Source organism: Diceros bicornis, chromosome 18, assembly GCF_020826845.1.
Source record: "Diceros bicornis minor isolate mBicDic1 chromosome 18, mDicBic1.mat.cur, whole genome shotgun sequence".
NCBI classification, from domain to species: domain Eukaryota; kingdom Metazoa; phylum Chordata; class Mammalia; order Perissodactyla; family Rhinocerotidae; genus Diceros; species Diceros bicornis.
Window position 1 is genome coordinate 46,919,875 of NC_080757.1, and position 21,961 is coordinate 46,941,835.

At 44.5% G+C, this 21,961-nt stretch overlaps 1 protein-coding gene across 1 annotated transcript in view; it reads right to left on the minus strand.

The window, feature by feature from the left end:
* Window positions 1–21,961, minus strand: part of TEX2 (testis expressed 2) — a 107,337-nt gene that overhangs the window by 8,185 nt on the left and 77,191 nt on the right. Inside the window, exons 6-8 of the mRNA XM_058561376.1 lie at window positions 20,380–20,526; window positions 14,725–14,824; window positions 5,264–5,396 (exon numbers count right to left, since the gene is read on the minus strand). Of these exons, the coding sequence (XP_058417359.1) occupies window positions 5,264–5,396; window positions 14,725–14,824; window positions 20,380–20,526 (380 nt within the window). The remainder of the gene's footprint in view (window positions 1–5,263; window positions 5,397–14,724; window positions 14,825–20,379; window positions 20,527–21,961) is intronic.

The following is a 21,961-nucleotide window of genomic DNA, read 5'->3' on the forward strand; positions in this document are numbered from 1 at the left end:
AGCCTCATCAGAGAGCAGTGTCCCTCACTGATCTTTCCAGGTTGGATAATCAGTTTCCAGAGGCATGGAGGTTGCAAGATCACCAGCAGCAATGAGTGATCAAGGCTCCCCTCTGAGGGGCACTGGGGACTTCTTGGCCAAGCTTCAGCCCCACAAAAGGCAGCTCCCTGGATGGTGGCTTTGCTTCAGATAGGCATGAACATGGGACAGCGTAGTCTCTGAACACTATTAAGCAACCAAATGGTCACTAAGCAGAAGCTGGGCCTTGGTTTTTTGTTTTTTTTCTGGTGAAGAAGACTGGCTCTGATCTAAAACCTGTTGCCAATCTTCTTCTTTTTGCTTGAGGAAGATTGGCCCTGAGCTAACATCCATCCCCATCTTCCTCTATTTTGTATGTGGGACGCCACACAGCATGGCTTGATGAGTAGTGTAGGTCCATGCCTGGGATCCAAACCTGCAAACCCTGGGTCACCGAAGCAGAGTGTGGCAAACTTAACCACTGCACCAGCAGGCCAGCCCCTGGGCCTTGTATTTTTGACAAGGACAAAACTACCAGGACAGAAGAAGGCGGTGGAGCTTAGGTCCCATCTCCCTGCAAGTGCAATCCTTTGGGGTTTTCCTCTGATGCTGTTCTTGGGGCACCAGAAGCAGCCCAGTGGGGCAATCATCTCCTGGCCAATGGGGGCCAAGGGCACCCAAGGGCACAGCACACACTCTGGTGTGGACTTGAAGGCCCAACAGAGGCACCATCACTGGGAAGGCAGGACTGAAATCTCCACCCCTGAAACAGGAGTAAGGGCCTCACGAGTGTCCTCCCTGGAAGGACACCTGCATCCTCCTCAGCCCGGGCTCTGAAACATTAGAGCCACCCACCTCAGCCAACAGGCTTGAGTGTAATGTTAAAGAGAAACTCCTCCTGCAGACACAAAGCCTCTAGTCCCTAGTCACAGGGACAGCACCTGACTGACTCTTTCTTTCTCATCCATCAGAGGCCTGGCTGGTCCAAGAAATGCTTATGTGTGCTCCCTGGTCACAAAGCCACTTCAGAGCTTTCCACGGTTAGGCATCCCTCACAGAGATCTTCTTTTATTTAAAATATACATAGCAAAATATGATTCCCAAGAAAGTCTAAATTGGGTCTTGAGATGAGGAAAGTCAGGGATGTAAATCAGCCAAAAGGCTCCTCAAGATCTGGGACCACAGTGAAACCTGCTGAACCACCAACCCCTCCTGTCCCCACTGGTATTTGTCATCCAAACTGGCAGCCTCCAAACATGGGGCAGAAGATGCCAAAGGCTGAGCACTGCAGTGAGCTTCCAAGTTCCCGAATTAATCCTCTGCAGGACAGAGAATGGGACAAATTTTGTGGCTTGAAGTTAATAATTTAGACAATGCTATATCAGTGAAAGCAGATCAGATGACATGGAATTCTGATTTTGACCAAAAGTGACCTCTACTTTCTGTATGGGGAGCTCTATTGTGTGGCCCTCAATACTTACTAATTAAATGCGTAACTAACTGTTTCACTGATATTCAGTTTTATAACTGAACGTGCATTTTATGATCTCAACTTTATGATATCAGCATGAACTTCAGAGCAAGACACACTGCACAAACTTATATAAGATGTGCTATAACGTAATAAGCCTAATTTTTTAAAACACACCTTAAAATTCCAGATGAGTGTGATATCCTTTCAAAGAGCCACCTTAAAAGGCTTATTCCAGTTTTGCTCCCTCTGCTAAAAATCTTTTTGGAAATGCGCTCACAGTCAGATACATAAGAAAAAGTAAATTATTTTATCACTGATACTCTGTCTTGGACCAAATATTTTATTTCTTGGTCTCATAATCACCATCACCTCTGAACAACTTCTAGCAATTTCTCAAAGATCCAATTCATCTACAAAGCAGGATGATTTGCTATCACTCAGGATAGTTAAAAGAATGTCATAGACTCTGGAGGCAATTCTAAACAGCAGCTCCAAAAAAAAAAGCTTTAAATGAAGGATGCATAATTAGATTAAACAGCCCAGTGAGGTGACTGTTTGCTGGGACCCACATTCATGAGAATGTATTCATTTTCTTTTATTTGAGAGAAATCAGTCCTATTCATCTCCCACAGACACATGTGCCTACACTCACAGAACAGACTGAGTCACAGTGTGGGCTGCATGCACTCAGCTCCCAGCACATCAGTGTCAGGGTGAGGTGATGGTGGTGGTGGTTCGGGGTATACTGTGAACTAGTGACCCAATACGGAGTCAGAGGGGGCCTCCATATGGGGACTTGCACACCGGACCGAGGCTGCAATGGTAGAGCATGAATAGGCCACGTGCCTTGCAGGAAGCGCTCCACTCCAATGCCACCTTTCATTTAAAGAGCATCCAACGTGCAGAACATTTCCCTTATTGACTCACTTTGGTCCTCTTTGGGATTAAGTTAAGACAGCCCACCTCACTACCTGAATTCCATTTGCAGTACCTTATTGCCCCAAGGTTATGTTAACTATGGTACATAAGAGAAGACTAATTGGGAAATAAAAAGACTAAAGGAAAAAATGTCTGCAAATATAAAGTATACCTATACCCACATTTCAAAGGGAAAGGACTTTACACTAGAGTAAAGCAACATGGATTTCAATTTCTATCACCTTCAGGGTAACAACGTGAAGTCATGAACAAACTTCCTGCCAGTAAGCAGGACTTTCCACAGGTTGAGCAGCATCTCCTCAGAGACACTCCAATGGCACAATCGTTTGCACACTTGAAGGGGACTTTGAAAAAGCAGTGAGACAAAGCAGAAACCCTGCCAGAGCAGGACAGCAGGGGAACAAGCCCTTGCAGGGAAGTGAGACCCAAGACAGGCAGCCACGGGCTAAACAGAGGGCCTGGAGGAAAAGGCCTGCTAGCCAACTCTTCAAACAGTCTGCTCTTCAGGGAAGCTGACTATTAAGGAAAACATCAGTACCAAGGATCACATGCTCAATAACAACTACTACATATACTGACTTCTGTCTCTCCTCTGGTACTGAGCCCCAGGGTGATTCCATAAACTCAGGACTGAGGAAGTGAAGAAGTGGATTCTAGTATCACTTCTGGGATTAGGTTCTTAGCTATGGATGAGCTTTCAGAGGTTCCTGATGTTCCTAGAAACTGTGAGCCAAACAGTACATGTGTAGGCATTTTCTGGAAGAAGGATCCAGAGCTCTCAGATTCCCAAAGGGGTCCTTCGTGCAAAAACAGGTTAAGGGTCCATTTTTCTACACCTTTTTTTCCTAAGTGAGGTGCTTTTGGATTGTATTTTTTCCTTGCTTTTAAAATTAAATGACAGCCCATTACACATTAATATATAATTTAACACCCTCACAGGAAGAATTAAAACATTTTATACCAGACTTTACTAGAACAAAATAGTACTTTAGAAATACATTTCAAATTAAATATAATACCATCATATTCCTAAAGCAGAGGATTTTTTTCACACAGTCTAGAGAAGCACTGCCTGCTCAGAAACATGTCCATCCTCTGATCAGCCAGAGTTTATGAACTTGAAATTGTGCCAAGGGAGCCACATGAATAACAGTAGGAAGGGTTTCAGGGACCTGACCGTATTGGGGCCCCACATGCTGCCCAAGAACCCTCTTTCCAATGGAGTCCCAGCAGCTCTGTGCCAGCACAGGGCTGCTTCCAGAAAGGGCTCCTTGCACAAATGCTTCTGACTGAAGTTTGCTCTGTCTTGCTCTCATTTAGTTAGACCTCATTTTCAAGACAGCTTCTACCTGAGGTGCTTCATTTTATAAGCAGCTGGTTCTGCAACTGTGGTGTCATGAGGCTGGACTGATGATGCTCAGCTATGCACGGCACTGGGGTGGGGGCGTCCGGCGACAGAAGTTGAGTCTGACTAGAGGACTAGATCAGGACCCCAGCAATTCAAATCGAGGAAGTTTGTATGACTTTCCATGCCAGGAAAGACTCTTGAATACTCCTGATCTCAATCTGCTCAGGGCTACAAACTGTGCCTTTATGTCCAAGAACATGATGAAAGGACAAGCTTCCTAGTGGCGTCACATGGGACCAAACGTGACTCAGCGCTGACACGGTATGAAATGCTACATGGAGAGTTGATAAATACCACTCACCAGAAAATACAATCCACAGATTGCCGAATCCAAACACATTTTAACAAATAGCAGAAAAATGAAAGGAAAATAGCACAGATACAGGTTAGATTGCATCAGCAGGCAAAATTCTCCAATTATTAAAATAGGAACATTTCATTAAGATACCTGGGTAAATCAGAATAATCTAAGTAAAAGAACATTCTCAAACATATAACCCAACTCCCCCCATCTGCTATTACCACAAGAATGAATAGAAGCATCAAGTCAGTATCTTAACCGAGCAAAAATCCAAGAGTCTGTCTTATATTTAGGCCCTGAGAAGGTAGCTTCTTGTGGTGTTTTCCTGTCATCATACTGTTAATTCTATGCAAAGAGGCTAAAGATATGAGAAGCAGACTCCAATCAGCATTTTTAGTTTGGTAAAAACAATTAGATAATTTAAATTTGTAGTCAGAAGCAGTCATTTTAAAGATGTGTGGGAATGTAAAACTTCTAGCTTATCCATTCTAGGTATTTAAGAAAAAAAAATCAAGCTTCATTAATTAGCTCACAAATTTGGAATATTTACTAAATCAGACAAACTCTGGGCAGCAGATTCAGCATCTTCTACAAAGAGAAGAATTTACTAAGTAAAGCAATATCGTATTATTCAGGGAAAATTCATCTCAAAACCCTTTAGGAGCACCCTCTTGGCTACAAGATCAATCATCTAATTATAAATAATTCTGACTTTGTGATTAAAGCAGATAGGCTCCCTCAGGACCTTAGCCTGGCCCATATATTTCCGTTTGTGGCTGCAAGTTGAAGGAGGAACTTTCTGAATGACAATTCTCTTCACAGAGCATGTTATTGCGTAGACGAGCCTGCCCTGCTGGTCTGAGTCAGTGATGCTTTCTGGGTAATTGATACCGTGTGCCCCAGTGACAGCACTGAGGCCAAAAACACTGAGCAGAGGTGGGGACTCACGGTCTGCTGAGGATGAAACTAGGGATCCATTCCCTGAAGCCTTTTGCTGTCCAGAAGCACTTACACAGAAGCTCACTCAACATCTGGGACTACTACCCATCAAACCTGCTTCTCAAAAGCTAGAGGAGAGTTTGGTTCCCCAGAGTTGGATTAGTAAATTCATATAGCCCCTTACCCTTCTTTGCCAATTTCTCCAACCTTCAGGGCTTCCACAAGAGGCTCTTTACCTAGTTTGGTCAAATTCATTTTGGTCTCGAGAGTCATCAGAAAGGACCCATTGTAGGACATTTCCAAATCGATCCAGAGTCCTGGAGAAATGGTGAAAAAATAGAAGGTTTTTTTCCCTCCAAGAAAAACATGACTGTAAATGACAGTATAAAATTTATATTTTAAAGTATCTAAGTAGGAATCACATTTGAAAGTCTATAGATATATATCGCCTGTACCACCAATGCAAACAAGAGGAGATTGTGAAAAGAAAAGGTTCTGGAAATGGTTCAAATATTTGGCAAATTGCCAGCATTTCAATATCCATTAGAATGGTCACTGTGAGCTCAGTGTACATGGTAGTGCCGGAAGGGTCTTGTCCTCTGGTGTCTTCTCACATTTAGTAAGAAAACACACTCCCAGCAGGAGGAAATGGCATGACCAGGGGCAAAACGAGGATGAGGTCTCCTGATTCCCAGTCAGTTACAAGGCAGAAGAGAGGTGCAGCGACTTCAGTGCAAGCTGGGCTGTTCTTTAAAGACACATGCGAGAACCACCGTCTTTCTTAAAATTATCTAGTGGTTTTGGGGGGAGGGGCATGGAAAATGGTTCAGATTTAGCTCGGTAGGATAAGGATAGTGACAAAAACTTTTAGAACCCTTGTCTTTCTGGAAATTGCCTAGTAATAGAAACAAAAGAATTAATGTTTGATCTCCAGGATTATCCAGATAAAGCTGGGTAACAACTTTGTACCTTAGTTTAAAAACCTATTCCATAGAAAAGATACTAATGTCAATGAGACCATATCTAAAGGCTTTTAGCTTTGTGGAATTTCACTGGGATGGCCCACCAGCAGAAGTGGCCACTGACCGGAAGTCTAAAATGCAAATGGATCATCTCATGACCTTCTACACAAGGAGTCTATGATTCAGCAGACAGGACAGGCTATACTGTGATTTTCCAGACCCACAGCTCCATAATACCTCATGGACTTGCAATCAAAACGTGATCCTTCAAGTGGGTGTTTAAAGGTTAATAAACTTTTATAGCTTCTTATAAGACAAATGTCAAGATCTAAAAGAAAGCAGGAAAGTAATCCAAAACCATTGTTCACACACAGCAGCATTTTCAAGCAATTATAGTAAGTTACCTATCCCCTATCTGGCGACCATCTCAGATAAAAGCTTCGCTTAACCTCAAGAAGCACTAATGGTGTCATTCCTCACTAAAGGCAGAATAATTTCCATTTTTTCAACAAATTCTTTTTCTCATAATTGAAGGTAATTATTTTCCATGAACGACCTGTTTTAATTAAGTGATATGCAGATCAATTGTGACTGTCTGTGTAGCAACTCACAAAACTGCTTTATTTCTTGCTTACATTAAGCAGTTAAAAATCATTAATTAGCTTGCTCTTCAAAGGTACTGTTAATGAAAATAAAGGGCACATCTGCTTTAATAAAGTCACTTAGTCATTAATCACTTCCAGTAGAAAGGGGATGGGGCAGAAGGCTTGCTATTAATCGATTTTAAACTCAATCTAAATAGAACATCAACAAAGAAGATATTGTTGTTTATCTCCAATCAATAGACTTAAACTACCTGGTTGCTGTATGTATTCAGACAATCATTTCTTTTGAAAATCCTAGTCAGGTTTCCAAAAAATACTAATAGTACATATTGCCTTTGAAGGTTGTCACATTAAAGACACCAGAATTTTACTTCCTATAAAGTGGAAGGTTTTGTTTGTCTGTTTTTTAAGTGCAGGGATATGGATATAGGATTAATAAACCCACACCCCAGTCATTGGGACGTTCCACCCAATGACATGTGGTCTAGTCTGCCTCCCGCCCCCACCCTCTGCCAGGGTCAGCGTCAGAGGCAGAGAAGAGGAAGGAAAAAGCACATGGAACCCAGTGACATGGACGGGGCTTGAATTTCACTGGAAGTTTGTTGACCTCTGTGCACTAGCCTCTGCATTGGCACGAGGGAGACGACACTGCTGTGTATAGCCCAGCGCCTGGCACGTCCTGGCCAGGGTTCTTTTCTTTCTCTGCCATTGCTGCACACTTCCTCACTTCCATGACTCCATGCTCCAGCCTAGCTACTGCTGTTGCCATGGCAGACAGGGACCAGACCAGAAGAGGCTGCAGGGCCAAGAGGGAAAAGGCTCCATCGGGCAGCCAGAGAGCCCTGTCCAGGCTGGGGAGGGGAGGAGGCGTGGACATCTGACCGAGCCTCTGCATGGGGGAAGGGGTCTATTTTTTATCCCATTGTATATGTCCCCTGAGGCTCACCCACGGGGCCTTGCTCAGCCCTGGTTCTCAGTGAAAATATGGAGGAGTCAAGAATGGTTTGCAACTTATAAAAACAGACATAAACTGTAAATATTCCAACAAATATGATGGGCTTGCATTCAGATGAGGGTAAGGAGACTATTTTAGCATTACGAGCAAAGAAAAACTTGCTTCTGGGACAATGATTCAGCAGACAAAAAGCACTCTGAAAACCTTAGAACACACACAATCTGGAGCCGAGACCAAGTGGTTATACAATGGGTGAGGCAGGAGGCTCCTGCCTTGCAGGTACTAGAAAAGTTGTCTTCCCATTGCGGATAAATGTAGCAACAACGTGAAGATGGGGACATACACTGTTCCATGAGTGGTGTCTTAACTCTAACCAAATTGATGCTACTAATATAGATAAATGTAGTTACAGAGCTTTTTCTTTTGTGTTCTTGACAAATGTTAACACTTTATTGTGAGGCATTTCATTCAAAATGCTGCTTTCTAGGACCATCTGCTCTGGGTAGTGCTCAAGAACAAAGACCAGAAGTTGAGCAGGACAATTTTTTAAGCCTTTAAATAAGAGCAAGGCAGTTACTCCTGAGAGGTTCTCTGGAAAACGCATGAACAGAAAGAGTCTTGTCTTAGTCAGCTCAGGCTGCTCTAACAAAATACCATAAACTAGGTGGCTTAAACAACAGACATTTATTTTTCGCACTTCTGGAGGCTGGAAGTCCAAGATCAAGGTGACAGCCAGTTCAGTTCCTGGTGAGAGCTCTCTTCTTGGCTTGCAGACGGGCCATCTTGCTGTGTCCTCACATGGCAGAGAGAGAGAGCAAGCTACTAGTTCTCTGGTCTCTTCTTATAAAGGCACTAATCCGGGGCTGCCCCGGTGGCGCAAGCAGTTAAGTGTGTGCGCTCCACTGTGGTGGCCAGGGGTTCGCCGGTTCGGATCCCGGGAGCGCACCAACGCACTGCTTGGCAAGCCATGCTGTGGCGGCGTCCCATATAAAGTGGAGGAAGATGGGCATGGATGTTAGCCCATGGCTAGTCTTCCTCAGCAAAAAAAAGAGGAGGATTGGCAGATGTTAGCACAGGGCTGATATTCCTCACACACACACACAAAATAAAAATAAAGGCACTAATCCCATCATGAGGGCCTCACCCTCATGACCTCATCTAAACCTAATTACCTCCAAAAACTATCACATTGCAGGTTAGGCCTTCAACATATGAATTTTGGGAGGACACAAACATTCAGTCCATAATAGGTCTTCCCCATGTTACAGAACAAGAGGTCCTCATGTCCCAGAAGGGATGTTCAGTGGTGAAGGGTGGTACCTGATCAAATAAAATCAGCACTTTATTCTGCAACACAGGAAACACAACTGACAACAACAAGCTTCAATCAGCCTTCATGCAAGGACCTGTGAGGAGCTCAGATGGCTATTTGTGCACTCTTCAGCTTCATGAGGGAAGGATCGGTCACTGCCGCCACCACCACTACTCAGAGGGAGACTGTGACTATCCCCCAAAATGTTTATTGAGTTCTTAATGCAAGATATCAGAGCTAAAGACACTGAGATGAATCCATGCCCTCAGGAAGTTTATACTAGAAGAGTAAAGCTGGCCTGGGCCACCTGGTGCAGATCAGACTGTGATGCCACCAGAGACAATAAACATGCCTTGGTGCGTGTCACCTGAGACAACTGGGAACAGTTGTCTTCTCCCTGGTATTCTATATAATAGACCCAATGGCCTCAGGAATAGTCCTGCCGTTGCCATATAAATCTAGTAGTCTCACTCAGCAGTTTGCTGTTTTATTACTATTAAAATAACTAAAAGGCATCAGCCTCACTGGAATAGGTTTAATGGGGCACCTGTCACTCAAAAGGAGTTAAGAGAACCTAAAGCCTCGCTCACCTCAGCTTGGCCCTCATGTTATCTGCTCCTCCATTTCCCTCTACCTGTATCTATTAATGGCTGATTTTCACTCTGAAAGCCAACATTTGGCATCCAAAGAACAAAACTCCTTAAAATGGAACATTTAACGACATATTACCAAGAACAGATGTTTGAGTTATTTGGCTCTTAGAAGAGCGCACCAGTGATTGTTTTGTTCCTGGCAAACAGACTGGTGCCATATTGCTCCCTCAGATCCCAAAGAAAACTAGCAGCCTTTGTATTTGGCTGTGTCTTTTAGGACACACATCATTTTTAGCTTTGTCTACCTGTAACTGTTCTTAGAAGCAGCTCCACCTTTCAAGGCTGACATAGTGGCAAATTAGAGTCTCCTCTACTGCACCCCACCCAAGTTTCACCAAAGGGTATATTTTTTTCCCTTTCCATAAAAAGTAGCTTTTCTTTCTATAACACGATCTAGTCAGAGAGTGTGCGTGCCATTCCTGTCAGCACTGAGCCCCATGGTCTGGCCGTGTCACCATGCTTGCCCCGGGCAGCTGCTCTCTTAGAATCTGCTCTTGATGAGGACGTAGTGGGAGGAGTGGGCAGGTCACAGACTGACTTGGGTTCCAGTTTTCTGCAATATTCAGTTGGCAAAGTAACTTCAGTCCCAGCACTGGATCAAGGCAACAGGCACTATAGATGAAGGTCTGGAAGACGAGTCATAGGTGGCGGACACCACCAGTCATGACTGAGGGCATCTCTGAAGACAGACAAGGTTCCTAGTCCTGGGGGACATGGTAATCTTTCCACAGAATCTGACACGTTCAGTCAAAACTTGGGTTGTTATTTGAGTGTCTCAAAACAGGGCAAAACCAGTACAGCACTTTGTCCACAGTGGACGCTCAGTGACTATTTGCAGATTTAAATACATGCAGCAAAGGTCCTGAAGACTAATGAATTAGTCTGAACCTGAGGGGTCACAGTCTACATCCTTGGTTCATTCTGACACTGCTGACATGCCTGCAGGCACTGCTCTGATACCCCCGGTCCCAGGCACGACAGAAGCTGCTCCCCACTGAGCCCCTTGAAAGCTTTGCAAATAGCAGCAGCAAACACTGATGGCTTACTCCATGCCACGTGTGCTCTCAGAGCACTTTACATGTAAAACTTCATCTCCACCACAACCAAACAAGGAGATGCTACAGCCATCAGCACTTTAAGGATGAGGAAACTGAGGCGTTGAGTGGTTAGTAACTTCCCCAAGGTCTTGCTGCTGGACAGGGAAGGAGCAGGGCCCAAATGCAGGTGGCCTACGCGCAGGGCCAGTGCTCATGGTGAGCCTCTGGCACTGGCCTTGAAGCTGTGGAACAGGACAGAAAGGCGAGGCTGCTGGGTGGCCTCTGCAAAGTCCTCCCCCTCTGGGCTCTGGCTTATACATCTAAAACATGGCAGGGTCCAGTTAGGTAATCCCTCATTGCCCTTTCAAGTCTACGTAGTCAATCTGTCCAAATCTTCAAGGGTTTGAAAAAGAGCTATACGTTCTAAATTAATTTTTATCCATAAGTGAAAAAAGATTAGGAAAGAATGTACCAAAAATGTACCAAATGTATCAAAAAAGGTGGCCCTGGCTGCCTCTGAATGGTGGGATAATGGATAATATTTTCCTAATTATCTTTTCTAAATATTCCAGTTTTCCCCACAATTCATATTTGTTGAATGAATGAAGGAGCAAACATTAGCCTAACAGAGTTAATAAAACTGGAAAGAGCTTGGCTGAGAGACGTGACTTGGTGGACCCCAGAGGACAGGCCCTGGAAATAGCAGCCCAGGGTGGGGATGAGGGGTGGGAAGGGAAGGCTAGTCCGAGGAGGGAGGGTAAGAGAGACAGTCATCAAGGCTGCACTGTGTGGCCTGAAGGAAGAAAGGAGACACATACACATCCCACAGTGAGAGGTACGTGTGAAGCGGGGAGGGGTCAGAGATAAGGCAGGAGGTGCATGGTTTCCAAGGGACAGATCTTCTCCATCTCCAGCCACCTGCCATTGGTGGGGAGTGAAGATACTCTGGGGAAGGTGGTCATTTAACCTCATTCACTACACTAGAAACTAGCTGAGTGTCCTGGAACTCGGACAAGCCAACATGGCCAATGTGTGATTTCCTTCAGAGGAACTACAGACTTTGCTCCATTTAGTGGCAAGGCCACAAAAGCTGAGAATAGCATTTTACTTTCTGGTTATTCTGGTAGGATCTGCCGGCTTTAGGCTGTAGGATCGGTCAACTGGACACCACAGCCACCCACATTCTAAACTCTCCAAGAGCAGTAGCAGCAAAGGCAGCACTAATAATGGTAAAAATAACAATAGCTAACACTTACAGAGCGTTTTCTCGCCTTAGACGCTTTCCAAGTGCCTTTCATGTATTAACTCACTTAATCCTCACGACAAGCCTACCAAGTAGTGCTTTGAGTCTCCTCACCTGAGAGGAGTTAGCCACAAGGTCTAAGGAACTTGCCCAAGGCTGTGGAGCTGGCACTCAGAACCACCACTCTATGTTGCCTCCAAGAAGAGCACGCAACGGGACAGAGTGATCCAACCAGCTCTGGCCCAAATATCCCTTCTGAGCCATGTGCCTCCAACAAACAAGCACAAGTTAGGAAACATTAAAAACAAACAAAAAAAGGGTGTGTGAGGGGATCCCACAGGAGGTGCCTCTCTCCGTAGAGCCATTGAGGCTTCAACCTGGGTTGCATTTCCCTGGAGGTGAGCTCTGTTTTTCAGAGTCAGTTTTAGCAAGTCACTCCTGATTTTAATTTCTTAGAGCAATGGAATCCAAAACACATATTTCCTTTGTGTTCATTTCTGTTTCACCATAACTTGCATCCTTTGCAGACTTGGAAAAACCGAATTTGATTAAACTTTTAAAAACCACAGGTTTTGTCTTTATCATTCCTTTCTTTAGTCACATTTCCTTCCTTGTTACATAAGCAGGCAGATCTCTAAAACTTGCCCTGAAAGGAGTTAAAGCCTCAAATGGATTAAAAACCAGCAAAGCTTTGATCTGTATGGTGAAATGTCTTGCTGCAGCTCCTGCTCCAGAGGAACAGGAAAGAGACTTGAGACTTAGGCATTTGGTGAATTTCACTCAAAGCCTGACCAAGCTGCCCTAGAAGGCTGCAGAGTTCAAAGTCACAGGGACACTTCTTAGATGCTGCAAAGCCCAGCTGTGGGCCTGCTTCCCTTTCGTTGGAAATTTCTACTAATTCAACAAAAGACAGTCCTAAGATAAGAGACTGCTAACGCATTAGAAAATAGAGCATGTACACATATTATTCACTTTCTTTAAGCCTGATTTGCATGAGGCTTATGTTAGCTGATCATTTACCAGCTCGTTACAAGTCAATTCCTAAAGAGGCAAAGAGCAAACGGCAACCCAGAACCCGCTAGAGCCAGAGGAAGGCAGGCAGCCCTCCTATGCCGATGGGGCAAACATCCTAGCTACATGCTTAACACATAGATAACGCATCTTTTAAAATTTCACATGCAGTTAAAAGAACTCTAGCTAAACCATTTGCAAATAATCTTTTCTAGTTTTACCCTTAGTGAACCAGAAATTAACCAAACCCAGGAGCACTCAGATTTACCAAAATGTAGACATAATTAAGTGGTTACAGGTGATTTCAACATGCAAGTATTAGGTGGACTTCTGAGTTTGCAAATAATAGTCTGGTCTATCTTTTTCTGAAATGGATGTGATGCTTAAAACATGGAAATATGGGCTGTCAGCTGAAATATTGCTAGAGAGATAAAGCTGCTAACTGTAGCACTAGAAAAAAATTCTTTGTATTTACATCAAACGTATACAACACAGAAAGTGATTTCACTAAATGATTCAAGAGCCATATGATACAGCCATACAGAGACAAAAGTAGATGCTATAGTCTTTAAATTTTACAAAACATTTATCAAAACAAATATCACTCTCTTGAAAAGCTGTAATTATTTCCTCCCCTACCTTGTTTCTGAGCCTTTTGAGGAATAATGTAACTCCAGTTCAGGTGGAAAGAGGCTCATGTGGAAATGGATACTACAGCAAAGAAGTCTGATGCTTCCATGACAGGGAGATTTTTTTCCTGACTGCTCACAGACTATTCTTGCCTACCTGACTCACTCTTCTCACCAAATTCCCGTGTACTCAATTTTCCATCAAGTTTCTTTTAAAACCACATGCCACAAAATATACATAATCTTTACATCATAATTTTTTTCTTCTTTTTTTTTTTTTGGTGAGGAAGATCGGCCCTGAGCTAACATCTGCCAATCCTCCTCTTTTTTTGCTGAGGAAGACTGGCCCTGGGCTAACATCCATGCCCATCTTCCTCCACTTTATACGGGACGCCGCCACAGCATGGCCTGACAAGCAGTGAGTTGGTGCGTGCCTGGGATCCGAACCAGCGAACCCCAGGCCGCCACAGCGGAGCGCGCGCACTTAACTGCTTGCACCACCAGGCCAGCCCCCTTTACATCATAATTTTATTTAAACTCTATACATTCTAATCAACTCTTTCTCCCCCAACCCACAAGGGTAGGTGTAAATGATGTGTCAGTAGCATGTGTTAAAAATGAAATCTGAGAACTTTCCTCCAGCAGAGAGCCTTACTCTCAAGATATTGCCTGACAACATATCTTCATTTTTCAAACACTTACTGAGAACCTACTAGGAGTGGTAAGGAACATAAAGATGTAAAACATCAAGGTCAAATAATCTGCAATCTAGAAGCTGGGGCGAGGTAAAAATGTGAATACATATGAGGAGACGCAGCTCCAGGTAAGAGTTCAAGGCTGGGGCAGATGCACATGAGGCCTGTGTCAGGTGATGGGGGCTGAAATCAAACCCAATGCCTTTCACCCTGGCAAGGGCTGTGACCATCCAGTGCAGGGGCTGTTTTCTAAATCACACAAAAGCTCAGGCCCCACCAACTGGCACATGGGTGTCTTTGGGCTAGAGGAGGACTGTAAGGATCTGCGAGACTAGAAGGATTAGAAGGGGGAATCCTGATCTATTCCCCATCAGTTTAAGGCTATGACCGTTAAGAATGAAAGACAATCAACATGAAATAGATGGTTAAAAAAGTGCCCAACTCCCTCCAAACACAAAGCTTTGGTATTCAATCTGTAGCAATGGAGACATTTTAACACTCATATAAACGGTCAATTCCTCTCTAGAGACAATTAAGAGTTACCTTGGTGATCAACATAAGGCTTGAAGGCCTGAAGGATTTTTGGCACAGCCATCCCCATGTCAAGTTCCGTCAGAGTTAGCTCGTTCATAAAGTAGGGGAGCTAGAGAAAAGAAGTAAACAATGAATAAGACATTAGTGTGGGAGATCAAGATTTGGCCACCCTGAAATCTATCTCTTTACCTTGGTTGTTTTCTCTGAGGACATTTGACCTCCCCCACTAACTGCCTAAAGAATTTGACATGGTGGCTCCTTCCTGGAACAGATCTATCATGATGGCTGTAAAGATAACGTAGGGTAAATGTTACAACAGGAAAGGCACCAACAAGCCTCTCTTATCAGAAGTTCTGTCTCTCTGGCCACATTCTCTGGATGACAATCATTTACATTTATAAGGGAAATCTCCATTTGTAAAGGTATCTCCCTCTCTGTTTGGAGAAGAGAGGGGGATGAGCTCATCTCTAGTGACTTGTCAATGTGGAAGGTGAGGCCTTGAGCTACATAATAAACCTTACTCTTGTTTACTGTGCTTTAGTGGTAATCTCCTGTAACTGACTCCCCCCACCGCCAAAATCCTCCTTTGTCATCGGCTGAAAAAGATATTTAAGACGAGAATTTCTGCTATTGTGTTGAGAAACGCAGTGTCCCTGCTTTCTCCCATGTATACATGTTATTAAACTTGGTATTATTTTCTCCTGCTAACCTGTCTTGTTGATTATTTGGCCAGCCAGAAGAACCTTAAGGGAAAGGGCAGAGGGAGATTCTCCCTCTTGCCCCCGACATTAGTAACCTGGTAAAGGTTAGAATTCAACATACCCTCAGAAAGAATGATGGTGAAGGTTTTGGGGACACATTTATTTAACCAAAATTTACTGAGCACATACCACATACTAGGCATTGCACTACAGACAGAGCCATGGAGGAGTCAGGGAGAGTCCTTGCTCTCATGGGGTTTATACTGGAGAAGTGGAAACAGATAAATAAGTAGACAAATACATAACTTCAGAGAGTGATGAGTGCTACAGAGAAAATAAGGTAGATAACGTGACAGAGGGAGCCTGGGGCATGGGGGGCGGGGTGGCTATTTTGGCTGAGGAGGTCAGCAAAGGTTTCTCTGAGGAGCGGTGTTTGCCCAGAGATCTGACTGTGCAGAAAGAGCCAGCCATGCTGTTCAGGATAGTAACACCCAGAGTTGGCTCAAGTGTGGAAAATGGACCACTTTTAGACTACTAGTGAGGAATTAAGAAATCGCTACAACATTTCTGATAGGCAACATTTATTAAAATCCTTGAAAAAAATCACATCCCTTGACCCTGTGCTGGACATTTTCCGTTTGTCCCCCTGGATTTGAGTTTCTCACTGTACCCCAAGAGGCCGGTCTGTGTGAACCGCATCCATGGGCTCTCTTGCCCTCTGGCTTCTGGTTGGGCGTGGCCAATGGGATACACCAATGGCCAGGGGAGCTGGGAGGTACAAGGAGAAGAGTAGCGTCAGGCATTTGACCCCTCCCTCTATGGAAGGCCACAGCTCCTGTCAGACAGGCAGCCCTCTCCACATAGCCATGCTGCCTGAGTTCCGGGAACTGCTTTTGCCTCTTCGGGGAGCAGTAATAGCTCCCCACTGCTGCCAGCCTGGGATGCTGCACTATCCCTTTTGGTTTCTCTCCATCTGCCCACACCTTTATAAATCCTCTCTTCATTCAACTCTCCCCTCAGGTTACTCCATTTGATGTGCCATTGTCTCCTGCTGGGACCTGACTAACACAGCTATCAGCAGGAATTTCCTGTCAAGGAAATAACATGAGAGTACTGCTAACACGCTTAGAAATTCCTACTTCACCTCGAGACGACAGAATTAATTCATCTATGTTTCCTCCACCTAGATTTATGTATGTATTTCTTTTCAAAAAACCTTTAGTCCATTCCTAATTTTAGTGTAAGATGTAAATTAGGAATTCATCTTAATTTTTTTCCCAATGGCTAGTCAGGTGTCTTAACCTATTGATTGAACAACCAATACTTTCCTACTAATCTGTAATGCCACCTTTACCTTTCTACTAATCTGTAATGGGATTCCCACCACACTGGAGTCTGTACTGAGCACTCTGTTATCAAACTGCTCCTATTACTGTAGCTTTACAACACATTTTAAAATCTGACAAGTCCCGTTCCTTTCTTTTCCCTCAGAATTTTCTTATTCTCACGAGTATTTCTCCAGTTGAACGTTAGAATAATTTCGTAAAATTTAGAATTGAGTTTTTTTAAACAATTAAATATATGCTGAACATTCCCTATAAAACAGGGTAGCATCTAGTCAGACAAGAATTTAATGCCTATTTTGGCTGGAACTCTTCAGCTGTCTCTGCAGAGAAACATATACTTTTAGGATTCACCAGCGAGAGAACTTCATCTCTTATTTTTTGCAGGGGTGGAATGGAGGAGTTAATTTAAAGAGGTTATGATGTCTGATAGACAAAACACGACTAGAGACGGTATTCAATGTGCATTTTTGAATTAGTGGTTGCTGTATTTGGAAAACCTTTTTCCAAAGCACCAATGTTATGTAGTGCTAACTACATAAGTGGCCTTCCAATCAGCCTACAGAACACTACTTGGCCAAGAATGTAGCCAAAATCTTGCCCTTCGCTCTCGTCCTTTTTGTCTGTTATTGTCATTCTAATACCCAGTGTTTCAGGAGCATGCTGGGTTTCTATGGGAACAGGAGTCCAACACTGGGCCAGGGGAGCAAATACAGAGACAGCAGGAACATGATGTCCCTTTGTGTCCTGTCCAGCCTCCCACCTCATCCCATCCCGCACCCTGTACTCCCTGCAAGGGCAGAGAAAGAACCTGAGGTAAGACCTAAGATGAAGGAGAGGACTGAAGGAACCGGGGACTGAGAAAGACTTGGCAGGTGTGGGGTGGGCTCTAATGCCCAGTAAGCAGAATGGGGAAGTGGGATCAGCAGGGCCTGGTTTCCTATTTATACACCTGAGTACCCAACTCCAAGATTCTAGAACATCTCTAACCATCCATTCTTGTTAAGATCTCTGATCTAAATCAAAACTCTCAATACCAGGCCCTGGAGCAGCCTCCTTCCTACCCGATCCTCCCCTGCAGGGAAAGGCAAGGAAAGGTCGCTCCTCCTCGTGCTCTTTTCAACCAGAAACTCTCTTCTTCCCACCCACAGGGCACCACAGTGAGACAGGAATCCACTGCATGTTCTTTACCCTCCTGAGTAAACCCAACTGGGGACTAGACGTTCAGGTGTATAGGACATTCTGAGGTTGCTGCTGTATGCAATAACAGCAGCATTTGCTGACACGGGCACAAGAGGCCCATACTACTGAGGGCCCACGGCAGTGCTGGAGCAGTCAGCTGAGGCCAAGAGTGTACTTGATGTTGGGGTAGAAACTTAACTTGCTTTAAACCCAACACTGGGCACCAGATACACACACAGGGCTGCTCTTTCACAGCATGACTCATTATCACATGCAAGGGTGACAGTCTGAGACTGCAGGGCAAGGCCAGCGAACAGTTCTCCGTGTGCCAAGCCTTCAAGGGAAACTAGGAGACAGGGAGATCTTTGTCACGGGGACAGCTCAGGCTCCTCCAGCCATTCTGGCTCTTGACTAGCCATTAACCAATACTCACTACTAGATTTAAGGAACAGCTCTTCCCAAGGATATTTGGATATTGGTGATAATAAGAGTTCTTTTGGCCAGGAGTTCTTTGCCAGGGGGGTGGCAGGTTCAGAATTTGGGTAATATCCTGCTACCTTCCTGTTTATTCCATTGTCAGGGTGCCCTCTGGTCTGCAGGGCACTTCATGGGCAGCAGCTCAGGTCAGGGTGGAGGTGTTGAGGCTGGCAAGGGAGGGAGTACAGCCCCTGCCTCTGAACTCCCGGTGTTACTGGATCTAGGCTACTTTTCTCCATCCTAACCTTCTAGCACTTCTGACCTCAAAAAACAAAAGAGAGTTTAAGTTCGTGAACTGCAAAAGCCCATATGACCAGCAAAAGGAGAAGATGAAAATAAAAGACTTTCCCACAATCTCCTCTGGGATGAAGGAGCCCACCATTCTCTACCAAGGGGGCAGAGGCTCCATGGACTTCCAGCTCCGAAAGAAGCGTAGAACACCGCCCTCTCCAAGTTTGTATTGGAATGTGGGTAACAGGGAGAGCAGCGTCCCATCTGGAGTTCAGGTATGCTCTGCTTACTGCTGCACACTGCCAGGACCCACAGCCCTCCTGCTCAGGGGAGGGCCCATGACAGTCTCTGGGAAAAGAGGAGTGCCAGCCTCACCCGTGTGCCTTGACCCAGCTGTTCAAGCCCTCCATCATTTTCCAAGAAGAGGAAGAGGCTGAGAGAGCACCAGGTAGGCTGCTGGCCTCTTATCTCCAAACACAGGAGGGTCAATGCCGCTTCCTGTCCCCTCTGTGGACATGGCTAACAGAGCGGGTTGAACCCTCAACTCACCTGAAGAACACAAATAGGCTGACCTTTGTCGACAGAGCCCTTCCAAATCCTTGCCCCAGGTTTTGTCTCGAAATCTGCTCTTCCAGCTTAGGAGGCACTTTCCTCTTCATCAGGGGCTAGGAAGGGATGACACTGGCCTGCAGTTGGCAGACAGAGCTCACCAGAGCCTGACTGAGCCAGAAAAGGTTCTGTTTGTCACCCAAAGGAATGACAGACATCAAATCAAAGCTCCTTCATGCCCACATTTTCCTTCTAACATAATTTTACCTTAGCTCACAGTTTCCTAATCTGGAGTCTTGAACTCTCTGAAGTTGTGGGCAAAATTCTGTGTCACTGTGCATTTTTCTAGGGAAACGATTCATACGTTTCTGCTTCTCAAAGGTATCTATGACCCAAAAAGATCCACTGACTTAAGCTGCTGACCACGCAACCTCTCAGTGAAGATTTGGGGACCAAAGTGACTCTTCCTTGGCTGGGTCTTCACTGGGTCAAAAACCTACTTTTAAGTAACCTAAACAAGGTCTCTTGATTGGTAAAGGTGACACTAACTGAGTCATTTGGTGGCAATCGTGAGGAATACTTATGCAATTTAAACTCACTTCTAAGCGGGCCTAGATCAGCACCAGGACTGTTTCTTCAATAAAGAGAGTGCCCAAAATAAAATACCATCTGGCCAGAAGTAAAGGTCAAATACAGACACATTTAGAGTACAATGCTAACTTCCCCAGCTTTGAGAGGGAGCAGGAGTTGGGAAAGAGGTCTCTAGTAGTTTGGTATTTTCCGCAAAGCGTACACTGTGCAACCTAGATGTCCGTGAGGCTGGGTGGGCTCTGGACACACAATTCAAGTTCACTACTAACTTAGATAACAGAATTTTATATGACAAACCAGCTACAAAAGCTCACGTTTTCCCAAACCAACTTCTGGATTATCACCTAAGGTGGATAACAATAAGGGCAACACAAGGAAAAAAGCAAAACAGGAAGGTTCACTAAGTCCCTGGATGCAGTTCGTCATATGGTCAAGGTCATGGCCCAGATATGTCATTTGATAAGAACTTACTACTCTCATATGTTATATGATTTAAAACAAGTTATTTTTTACTTAGGATATAATGGTACAAAGCCTGAAGAAATTAAGAAATGTGAAGAATTGGAAGCCTCCTGTGTGTAAAACAATACCTTTATTTTGCTGAGTTTCATTTGGATTTTCTTAGATACCAGATCAGACCAATATTTCTCTCCTAAGAAGTCCCAAAACATTCTTCCAAGTAAGGCATTCACCCAGGCTTCCTGTTCTTCCTCCTCAGAGGGTGGAGCCTCTGGCAACTGACAAAAGAAAAGGGACCAAAATTAGCTAGAAAGCAAATGGAGAACAAGACAGGTGCTTATTTTTATAAAGTCACTAAAGTTCCCTCCCTATAGAGATGGACGACCATGTGAGTTGTATTTCTTCCCTGTAAATTACAAGTCCCCCATTATGTCAGTGAATAGAAAAAGACAGAAACAAAAGCCACCATCACAGATAAAAACTCCTCTTTGTCTATTTTCTTTTTCTACCAGTCTTCCTGCGAACCAGCTAATATTTCATACAATCAGCTCAGCGAAATTGCCCTGCCCCCCAAATTAGCTTGGTACCAACATTCTCAATCAATGACATATCTGATCAAATGTCTGCCTATCTTTCTTCCAGCTAAGGCTCCCTGGATGTGTAATTGTTAGGCTGGTCGTCACCAGGCAGCCCCTCAGGTTCCCAATGCCTAGGACTCTTACATTCAGCCTGGTCCTGGTAAGCTCGTGATTCTCTTGGGTGAAGGTCAGGGAGTACTTAAAAATACTGGTGCCTGGATCCTACACCCAGATACTAATTTAAGTGGGTATCAAGATTTTTAGAAGCTCTCTCACTGATGTAATGAACATGTAAGGTTGAGAACCACAGCCCCAGATTACAGAGAGCCACTCTTAGGAATTCTGTGAAACTCCTACAGCTCTTCTCACCAATCTCAGCCCAGTGAAATACCCTGGGCCTCACCTCCACATGATACAATCCACCTGAAACATCTGTTGTGGCCAACGCACGAAGTGGGAGAAGAGCGAATCTGCGTTAGTCTCCAATTTCCAAGGCTAATTATTAGACTATGGACTCTTGCCTGGAGAGGGCCAGCGTAGGGGTGAAGGAGGAGGAGGAAGCAGCAGCAACATCCACTGAGGGTGTAGTGAGGTTAGGGGGTTAGTGCAGGTCACTGCCATTGTCACTGTTGTTGTCCACTGACCTTGCGCCAGGCCCTATGATAAGACTCCTTCACAGGAGTCCTCCTTCCCTCATTTATGTCTTACATCTCATAATACCCCAGAAAAACAGAACTTTTACTTCTATTTTAGGGATGAGAAAACAGACTCGGAACCATTCAGTGCCCTGCACATCATGACACAGAGCCTCCTTCTTCCCGATCTCCACCTGCTCTGTCCTGTGGGAGGCAGGAAGGGGATGTGACCGGACCCTGGTGTGACAAATATTACCCTATGCTGAGGTCTCTAATTAGACTATAGCTTTACAGAAACAATTAGCCTGGGAAAGCAAAGACCAAAAGAACTAGAAATGGAGAAATCTGTGAACTGTTCACCCTTTCTCTTCCCTCTATTGTTTTTATAAATGCATCTGTCCTGCCCTCACGGGCTGCCTGCAGCCATAACACACACCACACACCCTCACTGTCTCCATGCTCTGTCTGTGTGCGTTCACACCAGTGCTATCTGTTGTGGG